This window comes from Carex rostrata, chromosome 7, assembly GCF_964058835.1.
Source record: "Carex rostrata chromosome 7, lpCarRost1.2, whole genome shotgun sequence".
Lineage (NCBI taxonomy): Eukaryota > Viridiplantae > Streptophyta > Magnoliopsida > Poales > Cyperaceae > Carex > Carex rostrata.
Genome location: NC_135924.1, coordinates 8,274,768 through 8,291,206, shown reverse-complemented (window position 1 = coordinate 8,291,206; position 16,439 = coordinate 8,274,768). Strand labels below are relative to the sequence as shown.

Here is a 16,439-nt window from a genome sequence, read left to right as displayed (position 1 = left end):
CCAACCACGAGGCCTACCCTAAATCTATACAACAAAACATATCTAGGGTCGTATACTGGTAAGCTACTAAGGCCTACTACTCTCGTGCCTCTCCGGAATCCATCGCACCAATACCTGTAAAATAACGGGGAAGGTGGGGGTGAGAATAAATTCTCAGTGCGAATTTTGCCACATATGAATTATTGGACTTGCAATCAAACTCTATATTCAATAATGAAACCCAAACAATAACAATGCAACAGTATATAAGAAAACATAAATAACAGAATGCCACTACTCGACAACAGTTAATCAACCTGAAACACAGTTTACGGAATTTCAATATGGATTTCAAAACACAACATCTATTTTGGCTTAACTCGATTCCTAACTCAGTTCATTAGGGCTGGTAGCAATTACAGATGTTCTTTCGAGCTGAACCGTTATCAAACCCACATCTGTAGGGTTACAAGCACCTACAGATGGCCAACCAAGCTGAACCTTTATCGGACACCCATCTGCAATTGCTGTTTGGCTTAACCATTTCCTAAGGTTCGGTTACAAGTCACCAATACAGGTCAACTTGACACAAATGCAACACACGGAATCAAAGTTACCTATACAGGTCAACTTTGCTAAATCTCAAGCAAATATATCTCAAAGCCACACATACAGGTTAGTCTCACAAAATCATAACACATGGTCAACGGATAGCTCACCGTCACCTTATCCAGCCACCTTAACAGGTCGGTCTGGCAAATCCATAACAGGTCAAACGCATAAGTCAGCAGCGTCACCCTATCCAGCCACCTAAACAGGTCGGTCTGGCAAATTCTAACAGGTCAAACGCATAAGTCAGCAGCGTCACCCTATCCAGCCACCTAAACAGGTCGGCCTGGCAAATTCATAAACACCGGTCAACGGATAGGCCACCGTTACCTTAACCAGCCACCTAAACAGGTCGGCCTGGCAGATTCATTCACAACAAGAACAATTCATATAACTAAACAATTAATAACCGTACCAACATGCCAATCAACCTTAACTAAAACCATTCAATCCTTCTCATTTATGCAAGAATCAATATGCAGTATGAATTCCAAAATATGCAACAATTAATCATTCAACATGACAAACGAATAAACAGTTTAATTCCTGAAAATAAAGTATCAAACAAGTCCAAGAATCCCGCACCTTTTTGACGAGCGTACCGCTTAAGCTAAGGATCGGACGTCTCGTATGGTCTCGCAAGTTCTTACTCGACCGAGCCTACACCTATATCATACGTATACTAGGTTTAACATTGGTTCAGGGTCGAGAGGTTTACTCGAGTTACTTCTAGGGCTTATACCTTCCCTAATCAATTTCGATGTTTTTGGTATCAATTCGTTCGGTTCATTATTTCTTACCAAAATCCTCTAAAACCACACAAAATTCATCTAGGTCCTCGGGACCATACAAACTCCATTTGGTGACCATAAATCACCGTTTCACTACTTTGGTTCTCGGTTCAATTCAATCCACCGTTTGGTTAACCCTAATTTGGTCAAAACCTCAAATCGGCCGTTAAATGTTCTAAAAATTCACGATCAGGAGGCAACCCTACCGATTACAAGTCTAATTGGTCGGGTTAGGCAAATCAAATCACGATTATGCCAACTTTCAATTTTGGCACGAAACCCTAGAAATCAGATTTCATAAATCGGAAGAAATCGGGAAAAAGAATGACAAACAAACTAGTAAGAAGTGTAGAGGAACTAGTCCTCGAGCAATTCGAGCACAAATCTCGGGTTTAAAACGAGAATCCGAGAAATCGAGAAAATTCGAGGTTTCGAAAGTAAAAAGGAGAGAAAGAAATACCAAATAGAAGGGTTCTGAGAGATCCTCGGCTGCTTTCTCGGTTCCAAACTCGATTTCTCGCAACAATCGGGAGTCTGGAAGAAACGGAAACTCACGGGATCTTTTTCTTCTCTCTTAACCGAAAATAACTTAGAAATGGGGATAATGGTGAAGTGAGAGAGAGAGAAGGTTTAATTTGGGTTTTAGGGTTAAAATTACCCTGAATGCGGATTAGCTAATCCGCACTGCGGGTGACTTAATCCGCACTCGAGACTTAGTCGGTTGTCAGCCGAATCCAGGAAAAGTCCGAGCCTACTGCGGATGAACCTGATCCGCACTGCGGTTCAACCTCATCCGCACTCACTACTTAGCCGATTTCAGAAAAATTCACTGCAATACAGAAATTCATGAGTGCGGCTAAACCCATCCGCACTGCGGATCCCTCACCCGCACTCACTACTTAGTCATTTTTTTGTCAAAATTCCAGAAAAAGTCTGAGCCACTGCGGATGACTTCCACCCGCACTGCGGTCAATCTAATCCGCACTGAGCCTATAAAGTTCCGAAATCTCGAAATTTCGACGCGGTTTCAATTCACAATTAACTTACTTATTTAGGGAAACCTTGGTTAAGGTTTAAACTTCCATTTTATTAACACAATTAACTTGATTCTTTCTCTTAATTCATTTCAATTTAATTGTAAAAATTTCGTAACGTAACAAAATGAATGTATGATGAAACTATGAATATTACACATGATTTAATGAGGCAAGGCTGATGTGGCAGAAATTTATTTGAGATTGAATGTGGCAGGAATTAGATGTAGCAAATCCTAAATGAACGAGTTGGGAAATGCTCATGCTCGCTCATTTAATAAATGAGCGAGTTGTTAATGAACGAGTTTAAGCGAGTTGATAAATGAGTGAGTTTAAGTAAACATTTAATGAGCGAGTTATGAGCGACTCACGAGTTATGAGCAATTTACTCTCCCCTAGTTGTGAAACAGTACACAACGGTAGTTGTTTTAGAAATCTAGAGTTGGATTGTGTTTTTTTATTACCCCCATAAACGGGCTAGAGAGAAGAAAGTGAGCAATTATTTTGATTTTGATAGGTGGTTGTGAAACAGTACACAACAGTAGTTGTTTCAGAAATCTAGAGTTGGATTGTGGCGTTTGTTGGATCCGGTTTATTGGATTTTTAACCGAATCGATACATTTTGATTAAATAGTTTGGCTCGGTTGAATTTTTTATTACTTTGATTTTTCGGTTTAATCTTTTATAATTTGGTTCAACTAAATAAATCGAAATTTATTTCAATTACTTTGGTTTTTTATATTTAATTCTATTTAATTAATCTTATTTCAGTTCGACTGATATATATCTTGATACTTATTTATATTATTATTGCATGTATCTGTCTATGTATTGAGTTTTAAGATTTTGAAATTTAATCTTACTTATTTCGACTTTATAAAACAAACCGAAATTTAATTTGGTCTTTTTGATTCGGTTGACAAGTTGAATTCAGTTGATTCAGCTTAATCAAACAATCTGTAATTTACTTTGTTTTTTTTTGTTTGGTTGTTATTCGGTTGACGAGTTTAATTCGGTTGATTTGGTTAAATTTTTAAAATCTAAATAAAATATTGATTTGACTATTTTAATTCGGTTTTAATCAAACCGACTGTTAAAAAACCCCTAGTAGAAATAATTTAAAAGCTAAAAATGTATTATTTAAAATTACAAACTCCTGCCAAGATTATGCAATGCCAATTTTCTGAATACTTTGTGCTATGCTTAGCGTATATTTTTTAGGTAGAAGTGAAGGTCTAGTGCTCTAAGCCTTCACTTTTTCTTATTAAGAAAAGATATTCATAAAACACCTTAGAAAGCAGTTGCATCATTAAACAAATCTACATACTCTAGATGCACATCTTTCGTACATTGAATGGATGCTTTTGATTTCTGTTCAATATCTCTGTGCATCTCTCCATCTCTCCCGCCGAAGTAGTGAAAGAAGAAAGTTCATAATTGCCAAGTTTTGTTTTATTATTGCCAAATTTTGTTTTATTATTGCTAAATGGGTGTTTGGCCAGCGACACTCCATTGCACAATGCAGTCTTTTTCTTTTTTTTCTTTTGAGACTCAGACTCTATAAGTAGACCTCCATTGGACAGTCACACAGATTTTTTTTGAAGAACAACGAGGGTCAAGCCCTCCTTTGGACAGTCACACAGATTAAAACTTGAAGATATGCTCGACAGTTTTTTCCTCATTTCTGCTCGCATTTTTTTTATAATTTTCTTTTGCTTAATCATTTATAATCCGTTTGGTAGTTTCTAATGTTAATGATTCAATCATAATTTTTTAGACGTGGGAAATGAGTTGGTCAATGATTAGGTCGAATTTCAATTCAAGAAGGGAACTTTGACTCGTTTATTTAAGGGAGAATTTCATGTATACCACTCAAAAACTATGAAATTACATATTTACCATCCAAATTTTTGTAATTACATATTTACCACTTAAAAATTTAAAAACTCATATATTTATCCAATATAAATCTAGTATATATCAAATATACCAAAAACTCAGATTAATTATGTTTAACTTTCTTAAAATTATAATTAATCAAGGATTAACTTAGCACCTCTCTTTTTTTCCTTAGAACCGTTCTATACCCAATATAAAAGATTAAAAATATATATTTCAAACTAAGCCACTAATAAAACACAGATTCTCAAACTCAGTTACTACTTTGATAACGGTTTGTGATATCATCGTCGAATTCAATATGAGTTATTTTGTTTGAAAAGTTTGAGTGGTCACCTTGTTTTTAGACAATTAAGCTGGAGTTTGAATCCTTAAATCTGAGTTTGCTACCCCTTCTCTTAAAGTTTAAGCGGGAGCGACAAGATAAGAAGAGTTTAAGCGAAAATGAGAAGTTACGTCAAAAAAGACGAGAGAAAAATATGTGCGCAAAAGAGAAAGGAGGCGGAGAATGAGAAGAGACTAAATAACTTATTAATTATAGTTTATATAATCTTAAACTTAAATTAATTTTATTTTTTGATTAATTGAGTAAATACGTGAGTTATTAGATTTTTAGATGGTAAATATGTAATTATAAAAATTTAGATGGTAAATACATAATTTTATAATTTTTGAGTGGTATATATAAAATTCGCCCTTTATTTAAAATGGGAGACAATCAAAGGGTAGATTATCAGTCATCAATACATTGAAAGCTATTCAAATCCTATTCAAGATGGAGAAAAACCTCTACCTTTTTTGTAATTAAAAATAAAATAAAACTAGAGTGTTCTTTTAAGCTCATCAATTTTTTTTGGTGAGTATAACTTCAGAATTTATCGAAATAACTTTAAATTCGAATCTACTCCGTTGAAACTCATCTACTTCACTAGCGATGCGTTTACATGTCAAATTCACTAATTTTAGAATTAATTTAGTATAGAATCAAAGTGGTAAAAAAGTTTATAAATTAATTTTAATACATTTTATGGTTTTTTATCTCTTGATTTTATACTAAATTAATTTAAAATTTTATAAATTTAATCTGTAAACACACTACTCTTTGAAGTAAATATCGGTTTCAACAGTGTGAATTTGATATTTGAAGTCACTGTGATAAGTTTTGAAGTCAAACTCACTAAAGAATTGGTCTACTCATAAAAAAAATATGGAGGTCAGCCAAGGACTTAGTTGATTGTTACTTAGTATTGAAAAGTAGGAACTTGAAAGTGTTTTTGAACATGACTGTAGAATTGAAAGTTATATATTATCAGGTAGATAAGGTGAAGTATACTGGTGATGAGGTGAGGTGGCGTTGGTTTTTTCTTTCACACTTGATTGTGAAGTAAGAGGTGGAGTGAATTTTTAATTCACAGTTAAGTTGTCAAATGAGATATTTTTGAAGAATTTTTTTTTGAAGGAAGTTGTCAAACGAGATATAAAACATGAGGAGTGAAATGGAGTTACAACGGAACAATTTAACTTACATTTTCAAGTGGATTACTTTATTTCACACTTATTTCACATGTAGATTTCACTGTTATAGATAAAACTAATTTTGAATTTTTTTTTCTCTCCTCTGGTTGGTTTAATTTAAGCTGTTAAACAAGATGTAAAACAAGAGGAATAAAAATAAAGTAAAATATGCTCTGCCATCTACTGGAGAGTTCTACGATTGAAATTATTGGAGAGTTTTGAGTACACATGCACCGTTAATTTTAAATTTATTGGAGAGTTTTGAGTAGATATAGTTCGTTCATTTTAGATTTATTTGAGAGTTTCAAGTAATTGTATTACTTGTGTATCCATTCTTTATTAGTCTGTTTTAATCGATTTTTAAATATAAATTAAGACTTTTTTGGCCAGGTATAGATATAAATCGGGTCAAATTTTGTAATTATTGAATGACGGATTAGGTAACATAAGACGAGGCAATACGAGAAAATAATCATTGATGGATTGCGGATCTAAAACAAATATTAAATTAGTTAACAAGGCTTTGCAAATGGTATCCGAAATCCGAATGATGATTTTTTTCCAGTAGTTATTTTTTAGGGTTAAAAAGTGCATGTATTTTCTTTCTTTTGATTTTTTTTTTCACTTTTCCTTCACCTTTTTATTTATATTTCTTTTAGTTGATTTAGTAATTTGTAGGCAAATTACCTACTTTTTAGAAGAATTAATGTCATTAAAATGCTTTGTTCTTTTTTAATTATGTCAATTGAAAATACTAATGGAATGATTGTGTAGATCAGTTCTCAAATTAGAATTAAACTTACATATAAAATACTAAATTTTATAAAGAACATGCACAACTTACCCAAAATAAAATAAAACAAACAACTAGCTCTCTGTTTTCATCTACCAACAGGCATAAAAGCAAAAAAATATACATATAAAAGAAACACCTTCTATTAGCACAAACCTTTTGGTTACCCAGCAGCAGGAGCAGACTATACTAGAAAGTATGGGTCAATTCAATTGACTTCTAAGTTTTTATTTTTTTATTTTTTATTTATACATAAGTTTTTATATAATTTAAAGTAAAATATTATGATATTATAAATTTGATCTATATTTTTTTTCTTTGTAGAAAAAAAAATATGATTGACATTTCAATGTGTGTGTGTCTGACCTCTATAGTCTGAAAGTATTACTCCGCTCTTGTTTAGCAGGCTTAATAGTAAAAAAGAGAAAATTCACTCTATCAGAGGCAAAACTAGAAAATTTAGACAATGAGTTGGAAAATAAATGTAAAAATGAATAATGTTATAGTACGTAGGATTTGAACTTAAGTTCTCCCACACCTGCATAAGCAACTTTAACTACTAAATTATAAACAAATATTTGACAATTTATAAGAAAAACTGGACTACATTAAAACTTAAAGAAGAAGAAAAATTCAATTAAATTTTAATTTACAAAATTAAAAAAAATTAGAATCATGAAAGTAATTTAATTCTCTTTGGAGTAATAATTGACATTACTCACACCCTACCCATACCCACTAAGAATTTGCCTTACCCTACCCTACTCATACCCGTTAAAATTAGCGGATAATGAAACGGTAGTGGGCGAATAACGGATAATATAAATATAATAATTTTATTAATTTTTTAAATAAACCATCAAAACTTATCACATACATATACAATCACAATTACTAATATAAAATTAAAATATAAATATGCAATTAATTCTAAGTAATAGTTTTTTATTAAGCAAAAAAAATCAAAATCACAAATATCTCTTCTAACAAATTAAATTCCTTAACTAAATAATAAAACATTCAAATAAAAAAGTAAAATGTTTAACATAATATTCTTCTTATGATATAATTTATTTTATATAATTATCTGTTACCTAACGGGTACAAAATCACCTTTACCCGTACCCATACCCATACTCAATAAGTTAATCAAATTTTTTTTTTTATCCATACCCGTTTTATCGAATACGATACGGGTAGAGTAAACGGGTAAACGGGTGTCATTGACACCCCTACTTGAAAGGGAATTTTTTTTTGATAGTAATTAGCAGAAAAGAAGAGAGAGAAACAGAAAGAGTACAGTATTTTTTACATGCATAGTAAGATCGGTATGAACAGTACCGATCCTAACTTTTTTTTTTTTTTTTTTTTGTGAAGTTAGGATCGGTACTGTTCATACCGATCCTAACTTTTTTTTTTTTCTAACTTTGTTCTATTTTAAAATATCAATTCAAACTCTGTAAAAAAAAAAAAAAAAAAGTTAGGATCGGTATGAACAGTACCGATCCTAACTTTTTTTTTTTTTTTTTTTGTTCTATTTTAAAATATCAATTCAAACTCTGTAAAAAAAAAAAAAGTTAGAATCGGTATGAACAGTACCGATCCTAACTTTACAAAAAAAAAAAAAAAAAAAAAAGTTAGGATCGGTACTGTTCATACCGATCTTACTATGCATATAAAAAATATTGTACTCTTTCTGTTTCTCTCTCTTCTTTTCTGCTAATTACTATCAAAAAAAAATTCCCTACTTGAAAGGTACTATGGTCAAAATCTAATTCCATCCTTGAACGATACTATGGGCAACTCAGTAGTCTTCTTTCCCGTGTTGAATATAATTATCTTTTTTATAATTTATCAAAATTCACATCTCTCCCGACCCGAATTTCTGTGTTTTAATCAAAGTTTCATCAAATTTAACTCAAGACGAAATTTAAATAATAAAAAACACGGATCCACTTGCTCCGTCTTTGGATATATTTGATCAAACTCGCAAGTTGCACGGTTGCAACCGTAGACCATTGTTGGATAAGAAATATCAAGTACGAACCCAATATGTACACATAATTGCTAGAACTTAACTTTTTTGTTTCCTGCTCTTCACGCTTCTCGGCTTCTGTATTGTAAATTCTCGAATGCCTTTGTATAGCTTTTATTTTTCTGCGACTATGTAAATTCATCTATCACAAAATTGGCAAACTCAAATTCTTATTATTCAAATTTAATCACGTAGTTTTAGAATTCATTTTTAATTAAAAATAAGAAATTTCAGCTCCTCCAAAAGAAGTTCATTTATGGTCTGTCCTCTTCTGATACGCCGAAATGTTTAAATATACCATCATTCCAAAAAAGATAAACCCAAACACCCCGGTTTTGAAAATTTTCGAATTTTGACATGACCGCATCGCCTAGATGCGGCCACTTTTCTGTGGACCGCATCTAGGGACAGCGGCCCATTTTTTTTTTTTTTGCTTTGTTTTTTTTTTTTTTCTTTTTCTCATGTGACTTTGAACTGAAAACAGGGTGGCCGCTCCCTCGGGATGTGGTCGTGTCAAAATTCAAAATTTTTCAAAAAAAGGGTGTTTGGATTTATCTTTTTTTGAACCATGGTATATTTAAAAATTTCGGTCTGATACGTCCATTCTCCTACTAATGTTTACCTCTTCAAATTTCTTATTTGTTTAACTTTTCATCATTTTCGAATTTTTTTTAAATTAGCACCCTAATAAATCACAATTAAATAATTATCACCCAATTAGTCAAATTTTAATTGTTACCACCCACGCATACTCAGTCGGTGCATCAAATTAGACTGATATGCAAATTGGAAATGCGCACCAATTTGATGCGTCGACTGAATATACCTATCAATTTGATGCGCTGACTGAATATACCAACCAATTTTTTTTTCTTTCGGTTTTGCAATTCATTCAACATCTCATGGGTCCATTTACTCTCTCAACGAAAATAGTATAATGTTTTGATTCGAACAGGTTGGGTCCCATTTATATGATTTTCATGGAAGTAAATCTGCTACGATCCTAAGGGATTGTAGGATCCCTACAATTTCAAATTCAACATTTTATTTTTTGAGTTGTACAAATCTCTATAAAAGTTCTTTTTATACACGATTTTCAAAACAAACGAAAGGTTGGATTTGAGATCGCAGTAGATTTATTTCTGATTATCATTGGCCTACGCACTACCAAGTGCTAGATTCCATATTATATTATGAGTGTTAAAATGTACTCTCCCATTTGTGCTTCTAACGTGTACTCTTCTCTCATATCTTTATTTTCAAAGTTTAAATAGTCGGTTTGAACCTTTCAACGCGTTCTTCATATTAAAATGTGCTTGGAGACAAAATTTTACATTTTTTGGAAATTTTTTACTATTTTTTCAGAATTTTTGAAAATCATCACTTTGCTGAATTTTTTTTATTGTTTAGTTCAATAAAAAATTCTGAAAAAATAGTAAAACAAATTCCAAAAAATATAAAATTTTGTCTCCAAGCACATTTTAATATGAAGAACGCGTTGGAAGATTCAAACCGACTATTTAAACTTTGAAAATAAAGATATGAGAGAAGGGTACACGTTAGAAGTACAAAAACTTAAAGATGGTGCATTTTAACCCTCCTCTTATATTATTTGAACCTCTAAAGTTTGACTATAGTTGAGCATCAAGTTTGCATACCAATGAACTACTCCCAATGAATTGCAAAACAAAAAAAAAAGGAAACTTGGTGCGGATACTCAGTCGGCATACTAAATTAGTGTACATTCTCAGTCTGCGCACAAATTCAATTTGATGACCGACTAAGTATGTGTGGGTGATAGGATTTTAAATATAGTTAATTGAGTGGTAATTGTTTAATTCGAATTTAGTGGGGTGTCAATTAAAAAAAATTCTGTCATAATTTTGCTTATTTTGGTAAGAAATTATTTACTTGAATATTTAGAAAAATAGAGAAATTTTCCCATGTATCTAGTTTGACAACTGACAAGCAATACAAAAATTAATCAAATACTTTTTACTTTGCAAAAATAATATATTACACTATTAGTAACGATAAATACATATATTATTCTCCGAGAATACATAAACTCTTCATATTTCTAGATACTTATATATTTTTAAAAACGTCAAACAACTTGCTAATAAAAAATATATTTTGATAATAGCTTTTTAAATTTGTATATGTAAATGTAAATAAATTACTTATTTTTTTTTATCCCTATGTGTTCATCTTAGATTTTAAAATTTAATATTTCAAGTAGTTTGAGAACACAATTTATATATTGAGTAAGGCTTTGGTTGCTATGGATAGCACAAGGGCATCCGCAAATAATTTTTTATCTTTGCATACACGTAGATACAGGAGCTATTCTAGTTTTATTTCCGAAATTTTTATTAATATCCAAAAAAAAAAGAATTTCAAAAACTATCCAGTTTTTTGAGTTATTTCAAAATCTACCCAAACGCAATTTTTTTTTTGCGGTTTTAGGCCTACTTTCCGCAAAAAAAAATTTGCGGTTTTGTTTTTTTTTTTTCTTTTCAAAACTCCCTTTCTGCAAAAATTATTTACAGTTTTGTCGTTTTTTTAAACAGAAAAATTTATAATTTATTTATTTTTTATATTAAAATATTAGAAATATTTAATATATTTCTTTGAAAATAGATGGAATATTATATAATTTGATTTATTAGAAAGACTGCAACAAATAACCCGGATCAACATTTTTCAGGCTGGATTTTTCACGACTGTAAGAAAAATTAATATATTTCTTTGTGTGTTATTGAAAAAAGATAAAAATGCTTGGATTATGAGTTATTGACCTGGGTTCAAAAGTCAATTCTAGATAAATACAAAAAATATCATGATCCTTCTAGTATATTTAATTTTTAAAAAGTTGTATCTATTTTAAAAAAACAAAAACTTTAAGTTATTTAATGATTATTATTCAAAAAGAATTCTCAAAATAGATACAACTTTTTAAAAATTAAATGAACTAGAAGGATCACAATATTTTATGTATTATCTAGAAGTGACTTTTGAACCGCGATCAATAACTCAGAATCCAAGCATTTTTATTCTTTTTTCAATAACATACAAAGAAATATATTAATTTTTCTTATAACCGTGAAAAATCCGGCTTGAAAAATGTTGATCCAGGTTATTTGTTGTAGTTTTTCTAATAAATCAAATTATATAATATTTCTAATATTTCAATATAAAAAATAAATAAATTATAAATTTTTCTGTTAAAAAAAAGACAAAATCGCAAATAATTTTTGCAGAAAGAGAGTTTTGAAAAAAAAGAAGACAAAACTGCAAATAATTTTTGCGGAAATTGAGTTTTGAAAAAAAAACACAAATTTTTTTGCAGTTTGGGTAGATTTCAAAATAACTCGAAAAGCTGGATAGTTTTTTAAATTCTTTATTTTTTTGGATATTAATAAAAATTTCGGGTTTTATTTCAACTTAAAATTTATTACTATGTGAAACGTCCATGTCATCATTTATCAAGCAATTGAACATTTCGGAGACGTGAAACATTGCCAATAACCTCTTGCGAGTTGCGAACTTGCGACCAAAGATGATTCCGGCGGCTTCAGACTGAAAAAAATATTTAAACAAAACTGAAAAGAAACTTCAACGAACTTGAGAATTCATATCCTCTGAGATATCTCAACTTTAGCGTGACCGACGTGTACGGTGTCTATAGTATTATTTGTGCTTTGAGATCGTGTAATATGTATTTGAACAGTTAAGATTTTCCCAAAAGACACTCAAAGTTTGAGATATCTCAGAGGATGCGTGGTGCGAACTTGACAAGTCCATAAACTTATTTTTTAGCTCCACAGCTAACACTGAATTCACAAAGACAATAATGTCTCCTTCCTCTCTTCTTCTCCCCTCTCACTTCCCAATTCTCTCTCTTATCTTCTTCTTTCTCCTCTCGCCGGCCTCCGCCGCCGCCGTCATATCCTCCTTCTCTGTCTCCAACTCACCATGGGGTCCTACCAACGGCACAGACCTCATTTCGAAAAACGGCACCTTCAGCGCTGGCTTTCAAAAAACCACTTCAAATGGAGATTCCTATTTCTTTCGAGTTTGGGTGACCAATTCCAGCGACAAATTCGTTGTTTGGTCAATTTTCAGGGATTCCCCGTTTGATTCCAAAACTCAATTCTCTATCTCTTCTAAAGGGGAATTATTCCTCACCAACATCTCCTCCAACCAAACCTTGTGGAGTGTCCTTACCAATTCAAGTTCAAGTTCCCCACAGCTTGTCTTGACTGACAATGGAGAGCTCCAATTCAATACATGGAGTAGCTTTAACAACCTCAACGACATGAACAACCTCAACGACACTATTCTTCCAAACCAGACAATACCCAAAAACAGCTTTATGAGAAAGGGTCAGTTTCGGTTTGTGAATGCATCAGTGTTGCTTTCTGGATCGAATGACAGTTATTATAACACAGCAATGATTACGAACTTGACAAATGATGGCCAGCTGATGCTATCTGATGGTACCAGGCAGGTCGCATCTGATTATGGAAAGACAGATCGATTGAGGAGGCTGACGCTTGATCCAAATGGTATTTCAAAAATTTAACTTGTTAATGCGTTGCTCTATTCAATTTAAAAAATTATGGCTTCTACACTAATAATCTGATCTTGTACTGGCTAGTAATATTTAGCCTTGAGTGAGGCTATGGTCCTATGGTAATATGCATATTACACAATGACTCGCGCTATAAATTCATATCTCCATTTTTAAACTTCAAACAGCCGATCTGAACCTTCCTACATGATCTTCATATGGAAATGTACTTGCAAACCAAATTTTATATTTTCTAGATTATTTACTTTTTTTTTTAGATAGGAAAAATACCACTTGATTTGAAAATTCTGGACCATCCAAAAGCAGCTATTTTCTACCTAACTAAAAAATAGTAAAAAAAATATAAAATTTGCTCTACATGTACATTTGATATGAAGATTATGTTTAATGGTTTGGATTGACTGTTTGAACTTTAAAAATAGAGATATGTATTCATAGTACGAGGTGATCCGTAATATGCATATTACCATGGTCTCATTTTTTAGCCTTTGTTTATTTGGGCTTTTTCTTCAGCTTCCTGCTCAAGAAAATTTTCTTAAATTTAATTACCCACTTTATCAAACTGTTATGGGTACCAATGGGATTTTTACATCCACTTGATGATAGGAGTAACTAATTTAGCAAGTACTAATTTCATCTCTTTACCAAACAGCATGTATCTGACAAATGCTTATACTTAATTACAGGTAATCTGCAACTCTATAGCTTGAACTCCACCTCCGGCAGGTGGCGTGTTGTGTGGCAAGCCGTGCAAGAGCTATGCACCATCCGTGGCACTTGTGGTGCCAATGCCATTTGCGTACCAGTTGAATCTAACAGTACCCAGTGCGTCTGTCCTCCTGGATACAAGAATAACATTGTTACCGGCTGTACACTAAAATCGAAATATTCTAGTTCATCAAGCAAATTCCTTCAGCTAGATTTTGTTAAGTTTGGCAACTTAAGCCAAAACTCGACATCCTTAACTCTGAACTTTGCTAAATGCCAATCGAGATGCTTGCAATACTCCACTTGTGTAGCCTTCAGCTACAAGTTCACCGGCCAGCGTGAATGCATAAACCTGTTTGGCCCCTTGTATGATGGGTACTGGTCCCCAGCTACTGAAACTGCCACGTATATACGCGTGTCAGAATCAGAAACTGATACAAGTAATTTCACCGGCATGACACAAATGATTGAAACAGTTTGCCCAGTGCGTTTATCCCTACCAACACCACCTAATGAGACCAAGACCACGGCACGTAATATTTCCATAATTGTTATACTGTTCTCACTTGAGTTGCTGGCCGGGGTCTTATCCTTTTGGGCATTTTTGAAGAAATATTCCAAGTACCGAGACATGGCAAGGACTTTTGGGTTGGAGTATTTACCAGCAGGTGGGCCCAGGAGATTTAGTTATGCGGAGCTCAAAGCAGCAACAAGCGATTTTTCAAATATTGTTGGAAAGGGTGGATACGGGGTTGTGTATAAGGGGCAACTCCCTGATGGACGGGCCATAGCCGTTAAACGGCTTAGAAATATCGGTGGTGGTGAAGCTGAATTTTGGGCAGAGGTATGTTCAATTTACTTAAAAAGTTAAAAAGGGGATTTACCTATACAGGCGATCTTCCCTAGTATTAATATGGCCCTTGTCTTAATATACAAATTTAAGTATGATAAATAAGTAAAATTAGTAGTAGTTAGTCAAAATGGAGTGCTGCAATGATGTTTAATTATAATTGATAATTAACTAAAATGATATTCTTTGAGAATTTTATTATGTGTTCGGCATATCGTCAGTAGTAACATGCTCAACAGTATTAATCTATTATGTTCCCACTTGTTTACAAACATTTTAATCATTTGAAGGTTACGATAATTGCAAGGATGCACCACCTAAACCTGGTACGCATGTGGGGCTTCTGTGCTGATAAAGATCAACGCATGCTCGTCTATGAGTATGTCTCCAATGGCTCCCTTGACAAGTTCATTTTCCCAGCACACACCAACCTAAACGAGAACGTAAACAGAGAGGAAGGTGATGCTAGCACAACCCTTCTCCAACCCCCTAGACCCCTTCTAGACTGGAATACACGGTACCGCATTGCGCTTGGAGTAGCCCGAGCAATTGCATATTTACACGAAGAGTGCCTCGAGTGGGTGCTTCATTGTGACATAAAGCCGGAGAACATTCTTCTAGAAGACGACTTCTGCCCCAAGGTTTCGGATTTTGGGTTGTCAAAGTTGACTAACAAGAAGGATAAGGTGACCATGTCGAAGATACGTGGGACCAGGGGCTACATGGCCCCGGAGTGGGTTATACACCGGGAACCAATCACGGCAAAGGCTGATGTGTATTCCTTTGGAATGGTTCTTCTTGAGATCGTCTCGGGGCGGAGAAATTATGAATTCCAACGCGAGTTGATGGAGAGTGATGAATGGTAAGTGGTGACTCAGGCAGAATTTTTTGTAAGTTATTTTATGCTATATTCAGTGTAGAGTGCTAAATGGCTTATCAGAGGTTAGGTCGGTTTCAATTGGTACCTAAATGCTAATTAAGTTTTAATTTAGTAAGGAGAAGCTGAGACATAATTGAATTGAAATGAGTATGGATTAACCCCAAATTTGGAGTACTTACACATACCGCACTACATCCTTACTATACCAATCGGATAGATAAAGCACGTCCTGTTTCTCATACGATCACTCTGCATTCACTCTCTAGGTATTTTCCAAAGTGGGCATTTGACAAGGTATACATAGAGAAGAAAATGGAGGACATCGTGGATCCGAGAATAATTGATGGGGCAAATGACGAGGCGGTGGAAAGGATGGTGAAGACGGCTATATGGTGCGTTCAGGATAGAGCCGATTCGCGGCCTTCAATGGGAAAGGTAGCAAAAATGCTCGAAGGAACTGTGGAAATTACCGAGCCTCCCAAGCCGGCCATCTTCTGCATGCCTGATGATGAGTAGTAATAATTTTTCTTAAAGAGTTTATACCATTTGTAGCGTAATATTGGAGGAATTGTAAGATATCAGATAAGATGTTAATAAGATTCTCTGTAAGGCTAGATTTCATATATAGGTCTATTATATATATTTGGGTTTTTCTGAGTGTAACACTTCGAACAAAATAAATCGAAGTCTGAGAACAATTGTAGAGAACTGTGCATAATCTATTTTGTGGATGAGCAGAATGAATTTAT

At 33.2% G+C, this 16,439-nt stretch overlaps 1 protein-coding gene across 1 annotated transcript; it reads left to right on the top strand.

Moving 5' to 3' along the window:
* The first annotated feature begins 12,483 nt into the window (after nt 1-12,483).
* Nucleotides 12,484-16,390, top strand: LOC144556711 (G-type lectin S-receptor-like serine/threonine-protein kinase At5g24080). Its single transcript, XM_078305109.1, has 4 exons — nt 12,484-13,226; nt 13,939-14,804; nt 15,101-15,672; nt 15,957-16,390. Exons 1-4 carry the CDS (start codon nt 12,512-12,514, stop codon nt 16,204-16,206), a joined length of 2,403 nt encoding a protein of 800 aa, XP_078161235.1. The 5' UTR covers nt 12,484-12,511; the 3' UTR covers nt 16,207-16,390.
* The last annotated feature ends 49 nt before the right edge of the window (nt 16,391-16,439 follow it).